The sequence below is a fragment of the Trachinotus anak genome, unplaced genomic scaffold (assembly GCF_046630095.1).
Source record: "Trachinotus anak isolate AG129_WGS33_773 ecotype Australia unplaced genomic scaffold, CSIRO_AGI_Tana_v1 ptg000010l, whole genome shotgun sequence".
Lineage (NCBI taxonomy): Eukaryota > Metazoa > Chordata > Actinopteri > Carangiformes > Carangidae > Trachinotus > Trachinotus anak.
The window spans coordinates 5471530-5489157 of record NW_027273861.1 but is presented as its reverse complement, the minus strand read 5'-3'; the positions used below and the strand labels follow the sequence as shown (position 1 = coordinate 5489157).

At 40.7% G+C, this 17628-nt stretch overlaps 2 protein-coding genes across 6 annotated transcripts; one reads left to right on the top strand and one right to left on the bottom strand.

The window, feature by feature from the left end:
• Positions 1-35: 35 nt before the first annotated feature.
• cnga3a (cyclic nucleotide gated channel subunit alpha 3a) lies at positions 36-7467 on the top strand. Of its 4 annotated transcripts, none has more exons than XM_071487119.1 (9): positions 37-390; positions 2172-2284; positions 2551-2640; positions 3320-3493; positions 4212-4271; positions 4821-5021; positions 5155-5256; positions 5354-5460; positions 5561-7467. In XM_071487119.1, exons 2-9 carry the CDS (start codon positions 2196-2198, stop codon positions 6955-6957), a joined length of 2220 nt encoding a protein of 739 aa, XP_071343220.1. In that variant the 5' UTR covers positions 37-390; positions 2172-2195; the 3' UTR covers positions 6958-7467. The 4 variants fall into 4 exon arrangements, with proteins under 4 accessions (XP_071343222.1, XP_071343220.1, XP_071343223.1 ...); XM_071487120.1 differs by having other exon boundaries at positions 38-390; positions 3365-3493; XM_071487121.1 differs by lacking the exons at positions 4212-4271; positions 4821-5021 and having other exon boundaries at positions 36-390.
• Positions 7468-7927: 460 nt separating this feature from the next.
• Positions 7928-17289, bottom strand: ube3a (ubiquitin protein ligase E3A). Of its 2 annotated transcripts, none has more exons than XM_071487118.1 (11): positions 17012-17289; positions 16116-16160; positions 15507-15805; positions 14209-15419; positions 13965-14109; positions 13053-13258; positions 12739-12903; positions 11332-11487; positions 11158-11231; positions 10866-11009; positions 7928-9526 (listed from the first exon to the last, which is right to left on the bottom strand). In XM_071487118.1, coding segments are annotated over exons 2-11 (2523 nt in total). In that variant the 5' UTR covers positions 16118-16160; positions 17012-17289; the 3' UTR covers positions 7928-9405. The 2 variants fall into 2 exon arrangements, with proteins under 2 accessions (XP_071343219.1, XP_071343218.1); XM_071487117.1 differs by having other exon boundaries at positions 16116-16162; positions 17016-17289.
• Between the last annotated feature and the right edge of the window lie 339 nt (positions 17290-17628).

Here is a 17628-nt window from a genome sequence, read left to right as displayed (position 1 = left end):
ATTTCATGTGTTAGACATTTGATTTCATGATTATGGATATGACATTTATTTCACCATGACTCCATTGGTTTGTGTGTCAGTTGTGAGTCGTGGACAGTGATGGCAGCCACAGTGATGGACAGGACTCCTCCCCTTGTCTGATCTGGGACCTGTCAGCTCAGTCTCCTCTCTCCTCATCCTGCAGAGCCGGTGCTACCGACTATGGACAGCCGGTGTCGATATTTTTGCTGACATTGAGCTCAGACGAAGCGATCGGAAAAAAAAAAAAAAAATTCCCTGGAGAAGACATTTGACCTGTTTGTTTTGAAGATGGAAATATCAGGAGACAACCAGAGAGGAGCTGCTTGTGCGGTCGGCTCAGAAAACTCAGTGTGAAAAGGTTTCGGACAGGTGAGTGCTTGATCTCTGCCTTCACTCCCTTTACAAGTTGAAGGAGAAAACAGTAGTTTGTTTGCTTTCCTGTTGTTTCAGTGAAAACATGTCGCCACAACAAGTTAACAGTCGGAGATGCTCAAAAGAAGATGCTGAAGGTCTTAAGGCTTTAATATATTTCATTTTAATTATCTCATAACTTATAAAATGTCCAAAGTGTGGATTGACAGCAAACACAACACGAACACATATTGATACACAGAGGCTCCTACTGACAGGTAACAAGATATTACAATGTGAGGGGAATCATTAGGTTCGTGGACGATGCGTTCCTGATGAAAACACATGTATATCAGGGAAGGGACTGAATACACAACCTTACCACAGGTCAAAAGCTTCTTAGCGGGTCTTGGCCCATGGGTGCTGCAGGACAACTAATCTCTAGGAAGAAAAACAGTGAAAGAGTTCAACATTTAACTTGATGTGAAAGAGACCTTTAATGCAAACACACAGAGGGAACACAGTTAAACAATTACAAATGACTTCACAGACTCCAGAGCATCATTTCTGCTCATCTCATCTCATCAGCAGGAAACTATACAGAGACTGATTAATTTTGCTTGGAAATATTGGCATCTGACTTTTATCTTTATCTTTTTGTACCAAAATGCTAACAATTCTATATAAGCCTGAGTCTTGGTGGGATCAAAAAACAGCAAACAACTCTGAAACAGCAGATATTTCCACCACAGTATGAATGAGCAGGTATGCATTTCCACACTCAGAACAACTGCACCGTCGTCCTCCGGTCTGCGTCTGTGTTCAGATGTTGTTACCATGATTTAGGGCAAGACAGTGAAGGTAAAACGTAGAAAAACACAACTCACATTACAATCACACTGATTTCTACTAAGTATAATTCTTTGCGCAGTGTATTATAGATGTGTATTCTCAAAAACAGCAGAGCTGCTGTGTGGTTCAGTGATGATGGTGATTATGTAACTCACACTCAGTGTGTGGACACACTGTGGGCTTTACCTTTTATCAGCCTTCAAGCACTCAGCTTCTTGGTGACTGTCAGTGTGATTTAATTTAGTGGGGGTTGGTTAACTCCCTGGTATTACCACTAATCTACATGTGTGCACGTGTTACAACAATTGGTGTTCCCCAGAGATCAGTGAGTCATTATTTACCAGCAAACAAAAAAATCTATTATTTGAAGCAAAAAACAATTAGACTTGACTCAATGTGTTTCATTTTTAGAGTTTTAATTAGGCAGAAATTTCCACAGGAGCCTAAAATCCAGCTGAACTCTATCAAAATATAAAAATAATATTTTTTTTCATGCAGTTTTTGGGGACTTTACAGGAGCTCACATAGCTGATCTGGATGTTTCTCCAGACTGTACCCAGAACTGAAGACAGTCACTGCCCTCGGCCACGTACAGTTGTACCTGTTCTTTAAGTGGGGCTCTAATGGACTTAACCTGCCGTATACACGACCGAACATAGCAACTACAGTCTACCTGTAAGCCATAGCTTAGTTATTTTAAAAAACAGCTGATCGTTCACAGAGAGGGAGACTGATCCTGTTTAGTGTTAAGGACATAATGAGCGTGTATTTTTAGGTGCTAGTCTCAGACAGACAGTGAAAAGTGCTATTCAGTAAACACATCAACAACAACTGTCATGAGTCACATTCGTGGTTGAGATGTACCGTTTCTAGCATGTACAGTCTGATATGTGTGCCATAATGTGTCAGTCTCACAGTGTGTTTCTCTCTGTACCTGTGTGCTGCAGGTCAACGCAGCCAGACGCGACAACATGGCGAAAAACTCCTTTTCAGCCAGACAGCGGTTGTCCACCAACACACCCGATGACGAGCTTGCAGTCATTGAAAATGGAGACAGCAGGTCTGATATCACCACTAAGTTCTCAAGATTCAGTTAACACTTATTATGTACTCATTTGCTGGAGGGATTTTTGGGAATTAACTCGACTGCATTTCTACCATAGCTTGCATTGTTGTCCACGCTCTTTAACCTTTCTGACAACCGACAACACATTTCATGTGTGTTTGACAGACTAGAATTAGTCGCTTGGAAGTTGCTTCATGCAGTTGTTTGTGTAGCATGAGCTGAAACATGTCACTGTCACTGTCCCACCTGCTGTCTTCCAGAGCTCACTCTCTCCATGAAGACAACTCAGAGACAGCGCTGTCTTCACAGTCCCACAGGGACTCCTTTACAGGTGCCGGGGCAATGGCCAGGTAAACTTCTGTAGTAATACTTTAAAGCCCTAGTAGTTGAAGTAGTTAACCCAGGGATTCCACTTCCACCTTCCTACTTTTTACTCCATTTAGCAGCTCTGGTTTCTAGTTACATATACATTAAACTGGTAAAGATTAAGGTTACAAACCTTTTTGGCTTGTAGACCCTTAGAAGAAACTTGAAATGTCTTCTAAGTTTGTTTCATTTAAATAACTGCTCAAGGCCTCAAGAGTTAAAATTTACAATATTCCACACAAGACAAAAGATTCAGTCCAAAGTCCAGACCGCTTCACATTTATTTTTTGACCCTTTGGAGGGGACCAACCTCTAAGGTGGGAACCACTTGACTAAGCTATCGAACAATATATATAATGCAGTTAAAACTTGCACCACCTTTAGCAGGAACAAAAGTAAAATAATGCAACACGATTAACAATTTAATAATGTAATGACAATACACTGTATCAGTCGCAGGAGGCATTTGTCTGCAGAATAAACATTTTACAGTATATTTTAGTTTTTACATAGTCTTTTTACATCATTGCACTGATACTTTTACTGAAGTATAGAATCTGAATACCTTGTCCACCACCTGTATTTACATATTCTGGGAGAAGGGATGACAGCTAATTCCTAGCCTAGTCACGTAGTATTCTCTTCCTCCCGCTGACCCTCTAGGCTCTCTTACTTCTTCTTCATGCTGCGAAACTGGGCATCTCACAGAATGAACCCTGAAGCGGAGAGGCATGACTCTTTCCTGGAGCGCTTCAGAGGCCCTGAGCTCAAAGACGTTCCCAGTCAAGACAGCAATGCCCAGTCTGCGGGTCACAACAACACACTCTGTAAGAGAAAGTAAGTACTGAACTGTGCAGCAACACTGGTGATGGTCGGTGCCTAAAAGTTAAAAATGGACACAAAAAAGGACATTTAAGATACACTACATGAGGAACAATCAATCCCCCGAGGCTTTGATGGAACAGTTTGATCAAAATGGAGTTAGAAATTGATGTTAAAAGTGTCAATGAAACAGAAGTTAGCATCTTTAGCTTGAGTAACGTGACGTACAGTAGGGTCCAAAGGTCTGAGACCTAGTGGACCCCACTGTATTTCCATTTGGCCTCCACATAAAAAACATCCCTCATTTGCATGATTAGAACATGAGAAGGAGGATAAGGATGAAATGAATAAATTAGATGCCAATTGCAAGTTTTTGCTAGCTAAATCTGCATCACACCTCCTGTGATATTTCTCTGTTAGCTAACTGCAAGCTAACTTTCAAGTGCAGTTACATATAAATGGTGGCGTTAGGGAGCACTCTATACTCTATACGTCCCAAAGATGAATAATCAAAAATATTTTTTTACAGGGTGAGAAAAGAGAGGGAATAAAAATGCTAACAAAACAAACAATAACAAAAGATAGAGGAATATTCCACACAAGCACACAGGATTACAACTTGGAAATGCATTAAAAAAAAAAAAAGAAAAGAAAAAAGACCCAGCCAAAAGCTTTCATCCTGACACTGAAGGTTCACCGTGCAAAAAATTGTGTCCTTTATTTCTTTCCAAAGTCTTGCCAGTAAGTGGCCACTAGCTACTTACAACATGAATAACTGCAACAACACAGACGAGTAAGTGTTTGCACATCTCTGTCTTAAAATAGAGGTAGAACCTTAGAAAAATGAGTCATGGATTATAGTGGACAGTATTAGTGTCTTGTGTTGTAGCACTGTATCCTGCAGTAAATAGCATAACTAATAGAACAGAAATCCTTGAAACCATGTCTTCCAATTCTACATTTATTTTTCTCCTGCATTAGACAGAAAAAACCCTTTCCCTTTTCTTGCTTGAAAGATTTTTTTTGTTGTTGCAAGTTATGATGTGGGTTATACTGATTTAACCTTAGGAAAATAAGATATGAAATGTAGAGGCATATTCTAATATTTAGCTAACAGGAGTTTTAAAGTTGTTAACTGTGCAAACGAAGATGGAAACTTGACAGTGTTATGATGCCATCTGCTGGAAAAATGTATGACCTGCACCAGATCTTCCAACAATGTCTTGAGTCCAAAACTGTGAAGCCTCCAGTAGACTCCCGTCATGTAGTCTGGTACACAGTCCCCTCATAGACCACCTCTGTCCTTTTTCACCACTATAAAAAGTAAACTTGTGATCCATAGCAAAAAGGAGGACAAAAAAGAGGAGATTAAAAAAGATGAGAAAAAGGAGGAGGAGAAAAAAGATGAGAAAAAAGACGAGAAGAAAGATGGGGACAAGAAGGAAGAGGAAAAGAAGGACGAGAAGAAGGATGAGAAAAAAGATGAGAAGAAAGATGAGAAGAAGGATGATAAAAAGGATGATAAAAAGAAAGAGGAGCCCCCGTAAGTAGACCGGTAGATAGAATAAGCCTTTTAAGACTGGGAAAATTAATTACAAAAAACACGTCTGTTGTTTCATATTTGTGTAAAAATGTTAAGTCCTGCAACATCAATTAATTTTGAGTTGTTTTTTTAGGAAAGAAATCTGGATTATGGATCCAGCTGCAGACCAATACTACAAATGGCTGACTGTCATTGCAGGCCCAGTATTTTATAACCTGATGATGATTGTAACAAGGTATTTAATAAGATAAGATATTTAATGTGCATTAAAATGTATTCCTCACTCAGTGGGATGTTCACTGAATTTGAAAAGCATTCTCCTCATCTTCTAGAGCCTGTTTTAATGAACTCCAGGACACATACACATACCTCTGGATATTCTTGGACTATACGTCAGACTTCATCTACTACACAGACACTTTTGTCAGAGCAAGAACAGGTTGGATTCCTAAAAATGTTTCAAAACAGAAATTATATGCACAAATTAGTGTTGATTGTAGTTTGTAAATTTGGCTCATAATTTCATGTTTATCCCTCAGGTTACTTGGAACAAGGCCTGCTGGTAAAAGATGCCAAGAAACTGAGAGACAATTACAGAAAAACACCTCAGTTCAAGTATGATATGATTTCAATGATACCTACTGATCTGCTGTTTCTGAAATTTGGATTCAACAACCCAGAGTTAAGATTCAACCGTCTCTGCAAAATGTCAAGGCTTTTTGAGTTCTTTGAGCGGACTGAAACCAGAACCAGCTTCCCCAACATGTTTCGAATCAGCAATCTCGTACTTTATATCCTCATTATTATCCACTGGAATGCTTGTGTATTCTTTGCCATTTCAAAAACCATTGGTTTTGGATCTGACACTTGGGTGTATCCCAATATCAGCCACCCAGAGCACGGCCGCTTGGCCAGAAAGTACATCTATTCCCTGTACTGGTCCACACTGACCCTCACCACCATTGGAGAGACCCCTCCACCAGTCAAAGATATTGAATACCTCTTTGTCATTGCTGACTTCCTCACCGGTGTCCTGATCTTCGCTAGTATTGTTGGTAACGTTGGTGCCATGATCTCCAACATGAACGCCTCACGTGCTGAGTTCCAGGCAAAGATTGACTCTATAAAGCAGTATATGCAGTTTCGAAAGGTTACAAAAGACCTGGAGGCCAGGGTCATCAAGTGGTTTGACTACCTCTGGACTGAGAAAAAGACCTGTGATGAGAAGGAAGTGTTGAAGAACCTCCCTGACAAGCTCAAGGCTGAGATTGCCATCAATGTCCATTTGGATACGCTGAAAAAAGTGCGTATTTTCCAGGATTGTGAAGCCGGTCTCCTGATTGAATTGGTGCTTAAGCTGCAGCCACAGGTGTTCAGCCCTGGAGATTACATCTGTAAGAAGGGGGATATTGGCAGGGAGATGTACATCATCAAGGAAGGGAAGCTAGCTGTGGTGGCAGATGATGGAGTCACTCAGTTTGTAGTGCTCAGTGATGGCGCGTACTTTGGGGAAATTAGTATCTTGGGAATCAAGGGCAGTAAGGCAGGCAACAGGAGAACCGCCAACATTAGAAGTGTAGGTTATTCTGATCTCTTTGCCCTATCCAAAGATGACTTGATGGAAGCGCTAACTGAGTATCCAGAAGCCAAGAAAGCTCTTGAGGAGAAGGGGAAAGCCATTCTGATGAAAGACAACCTGATTGATGAGGCAGTCGCCAACGCCGGTGCCGACCCCAAAGACCTGGAGGAAAAGATCATCAAACTGCAGAGCAACCTGGACGTAATGCAGACCAAGTTTGCCCAGATGATGGTGCAGTTCAGCTCCAGTCAAACAAGGATGAAGATGAGGATCACTGACATGGAGTCCAAAGTGAAATCCGTACGACCAGAGGACTTGTCTGAAGTGGTGGCCGACAAAGACAAAAAGGTCCAGTAATGTGAGAGACAGCCAAGGACTTTACTGTAAATGAAGGGATTTTTCATTTAGAACAGTGCAGTGACTCTTTTTAAAGGCCCATGTTTATATCTATTTATACATCATGTTTATGATCATTCTTGTGTCAAATTGTGTACAGTGTATGCAGCAGATATATATTTTTGTGTGCATGCTTTGCTTGACAGCTAATTTCATGTTGTCATGTATGTTGTATGTTGATCACTCGTGTATGCAAAAATGGCTTTTCATAGCCTTAGAATTATGAGGAATGTTTTCTTTACCTGATCAGTATTGACATTTTCCCCAAAAACTATCTTCTAATTCTAAAGTATATACCAAAATCTTATTGCAATATTGCAATACTACAATTTAAATGTCCTTTGATACTGTATATGAATGTACAAGATAAACCCAAATGCCAGATGTTAATACGTTTTTGTCAGCATACACTATCAGTTGTAAATCTGCAATGTTAAATGTGAATAAACATTAAAATATTCATGTATCATATGCTGTAGAGTAGGTGTTTATGTTGTCATTTTGCAGGTAAAGAAGATTAAGTTTTAAGATTCTGCTGCAGTGTGAGCATAAAGACATTTTCTTTCCAGCAAGGTTTAGTGAAAAGCCCCCGAAAACTGGCTTCAGATGTGAAGTATCTTTATACATGATGAAATAAGCAGCAACGGTTAATTATGAATACTGATAAAACCACACCTGCTTGTGTGTGTGTGTGTGTGTGTGTGTGTGTGTCTTGATCAGATTTGACAGCGACCAAACCAACTGACATCACATTCAGATTGATGCATGTTAATACTGTAATTGGCCTCATTGTTATCCAACTGAGCTCTGCCCAAGTTCTGCTCAACTGAAAAAAAAACTTTTAACTTTAGCAGAAAGTTTTGTTTTTAATTAAGACCGCTTTTGACAAAGTAAGAATGTAACTGAGAAAGCATTTCAGGGCCTATGAAAATACAATCATTGATTTTATTGGCCATTAGAGATCAACAGAAGTTGATAATTAGTTGATAATGGTAAATTTGTTAGAAAACAGTTGCCTTTTTACACATCCAGCAGATATGAAACATTAGCATTCACCTAGAGGCTTGTTTCAGGCCACCTAATAAGTCCAATATTCTTCTTCTTTTCGCTCTGTCTCGGTCTCTGGCAGCTCCTGAGGGAAAAATCTGGCTCTCGAGCTGCTAAATGCTCCACTAAGTTCACCAGCTAGTCAATAATCTTGCTTGTATGCTCTTTGCTGCGGAGCAGGAAGCGTACAGTGGGTGTGAATGAATCCAAACAATGAAGCTTTGAGCCAGAAAATCATATGTGACAATGATTTGACAGCTCTGAAGAGTGGAGGGAAACTGCAGAGCCCAGTGATAATTCTCTGCTGCTTGTCAAGAAGTCATGTCGTGATGCATATCTAATATAGAAATACTGACTACAGCAGCTTTAAGTTATTATATCTTGCTGGAGAAATTAAAAGATAGATTCTTAGATTTCACCTTTATTCACTTTGCATAATTGTTGCTTTACATAAGAGTTTCACATTATCTGCACATTCTTAAATGTACCTGAGATATTTGGCCAAATAAAACATTTCATGTGACTCTTTTCCTCATACAGGCATTGCACATTTGGCAACTACACTTACTGATGTGCAATCAGCAACACTTTACAGCAAACAAACCAAGAGAAGAAAAAAAAAAACCTTTATCAGGATGTGAAAATCTGAACCGACCAGTAAATAAACACATTCTGAAACCACACAAGCTATTGAAACCACGCCATCTGCTGGGGTTCACAACACACGGTATTCATTTTAAATGAAACACAAGAGGCACAACACAGAAATACTTAAAAAATAACCTTTAGGTTAGAGGTGAGTTTGTTCTCGCACCAACAGGAAATCATTTGAATATAAGCTCGTCAGCGAGGCTATTTGGATTAGTAGAAGGTTTTACAATCATAACCAGTAAGCACCATTATGTCCAGTCCAGTCAGATGGAGAAAGATGGACTGTGGACTGATTACTGCTACTTTATGAAGAACTGCAAAAGTATGAGACAAGTCAAACTAAATCAACAAATATAATGCATGTGCTGGCATTCACTAAAATCCTGTGTGTCAGTGCACTTTCACAGTTTCACAAATTAAATATTTTTCATGTTTGCTCAGAAAACAAAACACACGTGAAAAAAAAAACAAAACGTAAAACTTATTGAAGTGTCATGTTAAACTCTTTGGGAAAACTAATGTATATGAAGCTGACTCTTGGAGGAAGTGAGGCCTCAGAGTGAAAGGCTGACAGTGGAGTCTGACTGGTAGAGGTTGGTTAGGCACCGGGTTACTGCAGCATTTTGTTTCATGGCATTTCCCTCCGCAATTTTGTGATACTCCCTTTTTTTTGTTAAAAATGCAGTCACAAAACTTTCCCTTGTGGATCTGTCACAGCATCCCAAATCCTTTGGCGTAAGTGATGGCCTTGAGGAGTCTCTCTTTCAGTTTTTCTTTTGAGGAGTATTCAGGGAGCAGCAGAGCGTTAAAGCAGGTGTGAGAGGTCGGTAACCTGAAAGAAAGAATGAAGGTAAAAACACTGCTGTGCTTGGCACTAAATGGTGAATGGCTGCATTTATAACATGATTTTATCCAAATGCTTTACAGTTAGCCTCTCATACACTGATTCACACAGACATTAAGCTTTGATTATATTGAATATCGTGATATTTCCCACCATGTATGATATTTTTCCAAATATCGAGATTTTTCTTTTGTTTTTGCAGTTTTGCACAGTCCACCCTGCTGTCGGGGCTGACCCTCATTTCACTGCTTTTCTTAGTGTACTTGGCATGTCACAAATAAAACTACAAACTGCTATTGTATATCATGATATTGGGCTGGACTGTATTGTGATATTAAATGCAAGGTACTAGCCTAACCAGTGGCAGCAATGTGGGGTTCAGTGTTTTGCCCAAGCACACTTTGCCATGTGGACAGGATGAGTTGGGGGGTGATCCACCAAGTCTGTGATGATGATGAGACAGATGACAACCTGCTTTACCCTCAACCACCTTTACATTATGCAACACCAACAATTTTGTAAGTTTATTGCACCTTATGAAGTCTTGTGTTATGATCTGTCAGATTGTGCGATGAATCTGTGGTGAATTGTAGCACAGTAATGTAAATAGAAAACAATAGATGAGAGCCACAGTAGATGAGGGGCGTGTCATCAGCTCGGGTCATCCATCTGTGCCGTTCTTACGTTTTGTTCTTCACCAGAGCACCACAAGTGTCTTTTTCATTTTGCCCCCAACATTTTGGTTTGTGTGTGTGCTTTTACCCCTTAAGTGTTCTCCAAAATACCACTTATGAAATGTAGTGCCAAGCAGTGTCCTCCGCTCATTTCATGTCATATTCTACTTCGCTGGTTTGCAGTTATGTGTCACAGCAAGCGTCACATTGTGAGAATTTGGCTCTAAATGTCGGACACCTCAGACCCGTCATCATTGGATGTGTCTCACAGTGTGAGTTTGTATTGATGACCACTGATTTTATCACATTTCTCTCATGATTATCAACCTACATCTCAAACAGCCCAAAAATCACACAGTGTAAACGTCCCTTTAGACAAATCTATAGTGAGATGATTATCAAGAGAGTTCCAGCATAAACTACATGATCTGAATCTTTCCTCTTTTGACCGACACACTGACAGAAAAACAAAGATGTAGCAAACTAATTTACAAGTATATTTTCAGCTATGTTAGATGATACAATACAGCCATAAAACCCCGTTTGAATCTGCTTCATCTAATGTGGCTGAGAATGTAAAAATAAAGCCTCATACTGAAGCTGACTCTACTTTGTCTTTTTAGAGCCAAAGGAATAAAATAACTGTTTGGTACCTGTCTGTGTCTGAGCCGTTCTTGGCAATGATCATTTTTAATTTGCCGAGCCCACCAACTGGTGCTCTGTCCGTGCCGGTGGTAAACTGAAGAAACAACCTCTTCTGCTCCTCTCCAAACGAGTGAATTGTTTCCCAGAAGTCTCTGTAGGAGGAAAACCAAGAGAAACTTTTAACAGCACTGATAAAATCTGTGTCAATTTTCAAATATGACCTGCTGCTTAAAACATGCTGTCAGTTTATAATTAAAGCAAAGAGCTGTGGGTGTGGAGAACAGGAAAAACCAGACTTACTTGATAATTTGACTATCTTTGCTATAACCTCCATCGTATTCTGTGGACTTTTCAAGTGCTTCAAAGTCAAGTTTCTGTGAAATCACAAGAGATTTCTCTGTGAGTCATAAAACACTGGCTACAGTAAGGCAGCAAAAATCAAAATTACTATTTACTATACTATAACTTCCTCACCCTGCTTCCACAAATAAGCAGCTCTACTTCCTCTGGTCTGAACAAGTATTTCAGTGGGGACTCATTTGTGACCATCAGGAAACCTTTTTTGAAGGCTCTGAATTGTCTCTCCACGCCCTTGTTCAGTATGTACTCGGCATAAAGATCCACGAACTCCTGTGAATTATAGATGTTAAAAGAAAAAACATTTTTACACAGTGAAGCATTTGCTTGTTATGAATTCTGTTCTGTTCCTGGGTGTTTGTGGGTGAGGAAAGAAGATTTGAAAAAGGTCCTACCAAAGAAAAGACAGTTGTATTACATGATTTTCAGCTATTTCATATATATTGAGATGTGAAATCGTTTCAAAAGAGGAAAATGTGTCAGTTATTCCTTCACTGCTTCTTATAAAATGTGGCCTGGAAAATTAAGATGAACTTGATATCAAGACAAGTTGTGCAGTAACTTCAGACAACCTCCTACCACAGTGGTAGATTCTCTGTAGAAGCTGAAGTAAAAAAACAAAAAACTGTCAAAATCAGCTCTCACAAAGAGAACTGTTGTGCTTTAAAGCAAGATTATGCCACTTCTGAAAGAAGGTAACCACATTCTTCCTCTTAAAGATGAAAAGTTGTTACATCAGCAAAAAAACACAACTTCGTTCAAATCAGTAAACTTGGGGGTTTTGCTGCTCAGCCTCAGTATGACCAGTAGCTTGTGGTAAATGCTGGGCTGTTACATTTAAGTAGACATTTCTCTGTTATGTACTTTACTGAGCCTGTCTGCTTACTTTACTACTCCTCTGATACGCTGGGAACACACTGTCTGCACTGAGAGTGTGTGGCGGCTGCGTCGCTGAGCTGCTGCCAGCTCTGTCTGTCTGCATAGAGTTTGCCTTGGCAAATCGTCATCAGCAGGCCACTCAAATGTTGTATTTCTTCTCATTATAAATCCATTTCTGATTTATTTTTGACAGAAAATGACACTAAAACACCACTGTCTCCATGTGCAGCTGATAAAATGGTTTCAAATATAATATTTAGATATTTTTTCGTATCTGTGTCATATTTAAGTTCAGTCCAGACATTGAAACTATAGTGAAAGGTGTCATTTTATTTTATGTAATGTTGCTGGTATGATGTCAATATGACTATCAACAGGTCTTTTCCCTGTCTATTTTTGGGAACATGGGAAAAATAGGCGAGCTGCTGAATCTCAGGCAGTGTGTCTGCTCTAACCTGCTAACATCGGCGCCAAAATGAAAACCAAGACGTTCTGCAGCCATCACACACACACAGCACACAGCCAGTATGTTCCAGCCTTACACTACATTTTAGCATTTAAACCATTATCTTTAAATTGTCACTTTTGGCCAAACCAGCCGCTGAAAGATTCAGAGACTCACTTTAACCACAACAACAGATTCACCTGTCTATTCTCCTTAGTAACAGGGAACTGGTCTCCCTGCTCCTTCAGGTCATATAATATTGGGTTTCCGAACAGGTCTGTGTGTGATATCTGGAAGGTGAGCGCCATGTCTTCCTCCACGTTGCCAGTGTATTCAAGCAATCTCTTCAGACTTTGGTAGAGAGTCTGCAATGGAAGAAACATTGTGGTTTCCTTCCAGCCACTCTAAAAACTGCTGCATGATTATTTTACCAGTAAAATATATGACATGCACAACATACAAGACTGATGTATAGTCTTTCAATGTGTATTAACTTTGGAGAAAGTTACTATACTGGATGTGAATCTGACAGGTCCAGGTAGGTCCCCTTCTTGCCCATGAGTTTCCTGTAGACAACCATGGGGAAATGCACGTCCAGGATGCAGTTGTTGTAAATGGCGAGGCCGAGGACGATTCCAATAAGAGTGTACTGGGCTTCATTTTCAAGTGAGGATGAATTAAACCAGAACAGTTTTGTGTCATTGTCGTATGTGAACATTCCTGTTCAAAAAATCAAAGAGTGAGAGAAAAACAGAACAGTTAGACGTTTTGTAAAATGCACTTAAATCCACAAATCTAAAGCTCATTGACTAACATATTATGTCTTGTTTCTTCCCAGGCAACCAGCAGAGACTCCAGGAAGTCACTGCTACTTGCCAAGAAAAAGTCCAGCAAATATTCCCTTTGTTTTCTGTACAGATCGAGCGATTGAGACACAACCCAACCAAACCCAACTGGCCGAGGCAGATGGCCGCCCACCCTGAGCCCAGTTCTGCCTGGGGTTTCTGCCTCTTCATGGAAGTTTTTCCTTGCTCTCGGTGGGAATTGTTTGGTCTCTTCCTCTCCTGTACTGAAGGTCTTGACCACTTCCAATTGGAAAGTTTCTTGAGATAACTTTTGTTGTGATTTGGCACTATATAAATAAAACTTGATTTGATTTGAACGTGTTAATCAGTGAACTTTTGAGGTGATGGCAGGTGGATTTTTTGGACAGAGCCAGGCTAGCTGTCTCCACCATTTCCAGTCTTTGTGCTAAGCTAAGCTAACTGTCTCCAGGCTGTAGCTTCATATCTAACAGAGCGAGTGGTATTAATCTTCTTCATCTTATCTCATCTCATCATCTTTTCCAAAATGTGGAACTAGCACTTGAATATGGTGTAAATCAGGGATACATAGGAAGCAAATGTAAACATTTAAGTTATCTCACCTATGTCGAGATTGAAAATTTCCTCCAAGACCAACTGAAAAAACTCTTTTGAAACCCCTCCTTCGTCGACACCTTGCTCCCCCTCAAACTCAACAAACAGCTGCTTCTTCAGGTCAGATGGGTTCTCCATGGAGATCATCTCCAGCTGTAACACAGAGGGGACTCAATTAACTGACGAATGTAGAGAGAATAAGTCACCTCAATTCAATACGACAGTAACATAATGTAGCATGCTGCGACTCACCCTGACGAGGGCGTCATCAATGATGTGATCTCTGCGAACTTTGAGCTTCAGGTAGGGGTTGGGCTGCTGGCCCTGAACCATGCTGTAGAGGGCGGTGAGGCGCCGCTCGCTGTACATCCTGATCCTGTTGTCATAGTAAAGTCCTTGGTTCTTGGTGATGACATTGAGGATGAAGGGGCAGCTCTGAAAAGAAAACTTAGTTTCAGCGTTGACCTTGAAGAAGGTGAAATCTTTGTCCATCTCCACGACGTCGTTCAGTGACTCGTTAATAAAATCCTCAAAGGGGATGAGGGGTTTTATGCAATCCAAAGGCCGAACTCCCAGTTCTTTCTCCAGAGGATCGGTCCGAGGACCCTTCTTATAGAGCCGCTCCTCACCTAGCAGCTCGTGCAGGGTGAGCTCATCGGACTCAGAGTCATCCTCATCCTCGTCATTGTGCTCCACGTCCACGTCGCCACCCAGGACACTTGCATAGAAGACGACCTTTAAACACTGGGTTGCAGCCACCACAGTCTCGTCATCATTTACCAGATTTTCAGCATCATACTCATTGCTGACGACTGTGAAAGTGATGAGCTGCTGGAAGGTCTCCATCATACGGCGTATGTGTTGGAGACCGTATGTTGACCAGAGCTTTGACAGTCTGGCGAGCGCCGTCACCGGCAGTTTGCTCATTGCCTTGCAGAACTGTGGCATCGCCACTTCAAGGTACTCTGGACTGTGAAGGTTACTGTTCTCCATCACGATGATGAAAATGTTCAGGTAATCTGGGTTTGTTTCGTACACATCAAGGTAATCGAGGTCAAGTTCAATATTTGGGGTGAGGTAAATGAGCGCGTTCACAAGAGCTGCCTCCACCTGGTCGATGCTTAGAAGTTTGTCGTAGACTCTCCTCACGCTGTCGATGTCCACTGTGACATCACAGGGGTTGAACATTTCATTAGGAGACTCATCCGGTAAAGCAGCTGCAGAGGAAGCACCCATCTTCTCCAAGGGTTGCTCACTCTGCTTCTCATGTTTGTCCACATCTGTGGGTGTACAGGAGTCCAGGTTTTCAGTACCATTTGGTTCATCCTTCCTAAAACTCTTCACCAGGGCTTCTGAATTGGAGAAAACCCGGCCGATGACGCGGATGAGAGCAGAGTAGTCCCCTTCCTCCTCGCAGAAACTGAGGATCATACACACAGTGTTCTCTGTCAGGTGGTGAACATCTGCAACAAAACAAATTGAAAAACTGAAGTAAGAGAGTGGATTAAATCAAAGCCAGTGTCCATGAGAACCAGTCAGTTTTACAGTACCTGAGAAGTCCTCCTTGTTGGGACTGAGGTCCATATCGCTCATCTTACTGTCCAGTTGAGTGCTTTCGTCAGCACTGCAGCCTGGATGGGAGGTGTCAGATTCTTTCTTGGAGGGGTGAGGACAGAGTTTGGCATTAATCTTAAACAGCTCGAGCGCTTTGGCAGCGGCTGAATTTTTATCCATCGGTTGAAAATCACAACATGATGCGCAAAACTCATTCGTGCAGTTGCCATTTCCACAGCCTTCAGTTAACTGCTGAAAGTAGCGCTCAATTAGATGCTTTGCAGTCGCTCTGTTCCTGCGTAAGACATTCAAACAGGAAGTCAGACCGATGATTCAGAGTCATCAATGGTTAGCAAGAAGCATGAACAGATATTTGAAATGCAAGTAATAAAAAAAGTCTAATATGTTTTGCAACCTTACAGAGCTGAGTACTGAACGAGCACATATTCTTATTTCAAAAGGCTAAAACATAATGACACATAGATTGGAGTCACAGATAGAGAATATCAAAGGGTGCCACTCTTCAGACAGAAGTATTAGTTTAACTAACTGCATGTAAATTAGTTTAGCTACTAGTTTAATACTTGAGTGTCTTAGTGTCTTACATTCGGCTGGATTCAGGTGTCCACCTGTAGGCCCAAAGGACGGTCCTCTGAAAGAAAAGTTGAACAATAATGTTAACTGTAAATAAACAGTACAGCCTATAATAAAGGAGAGCTGTCACCTTTAATTAGTCAAATGATTGGTTTTTATGTTCTCAGTGAACAAAAACATTTTTAGAGCAACATTATTGATGAACTACAGTATTGATCAAAACTGGAAAATGGGTGTCACACCTCAGTTATATTGTACTGCATTTATTTCTACAGTAATATTTGAGAATTTGATATCTGCAACAATATATTGGACAATATTTTTAAATAAACACCACAAAAACAAAGATTATTTAAAACACTTAAATTTGACCTCTGGCCAAGAGAAAAAAAAAAATCTGTGCTCTCTAGTGGACAAACTGTGTAAGTGTGACACTGTGGCTGTGAACCTGAAACATACTTTTAGCAATTCTTTTCACATTTGTGATTGATTTATTGAGTGGCAAAATACATTTGTAGCATGCTATAATATCAGCATGACCAGTTTATCATTTCATTATGCTCTATCCTCTTTCAGGAGCACATTGACCTGCACAGGGACAGTGGCCCAGGTGAAACTATTTGACAGGTGTGTCAGTGACAACCACATAATCTTTTAGTCCAAGAAACACATCTGCCTGAAAATATCAAAAGCCAAATGGGAGGGGGTTAAATTCAGAAACACGGAAAATCAAACAAACAAAACAAAACGTTCAAGCTGCAGAGGAGCTGTTAAATTACATTAATTAACCACATTTCAACAAGACATTGCAGAAACCTGCCGACTGAGGACGAGCTGTCAGACAGAGCTGCTTTTAGTGGTTTGAGCCACACGGTGTTTCCCCACCGTCACCGCCTCGGCTCTGCACCGACCTGATCTGAAGGATGGTCCTGTCTCTGTCAGTGACTGTGCAAAAAACCCTCGTCCCTTATTGTGAGAGCGGCCGTTTCAGCGACATTCAGCCCTCCGAGCCTCCGTAGCTCCGTGTGAAACTGCCTCGCTTTGTTCACCACGCGTAAATAATAACCTCTGTTTCGACAACGACAGGAAGTCACAGGACTTGTTTTTTAAATCAGAGCGAAATTTCCTCCTCTACCATCTTGTAAACAAGAGCGCCATGTATCCCGGCATGCAGCGCGATATTGGCCAACATCATGCCGCCCCTTGCACTGCCCACAGGAAAATGACACGACACACCGGGAGTGAAAAAACTGAACAAAAATCCCTGTGGTAACAGTGAGTTGAATTTGTTTAACAGGAGGTTGAAGTTCACACCCAGATTCATATCAGAGAGAGCAGGATAAATAACACAAAACATCAACTAGTATCACAACCTGCAGGAAGCACAAGTCTACAGTTTCAGTAGACACTGAACTTTCTAACCTTCATTCAGGGAGAATCTACTGCAGGGCTGCTGCATTAGACTGTTGTATACACATACACTTAGAAAACACATAAAACTATATATAAAAAAATTCAAGAGAA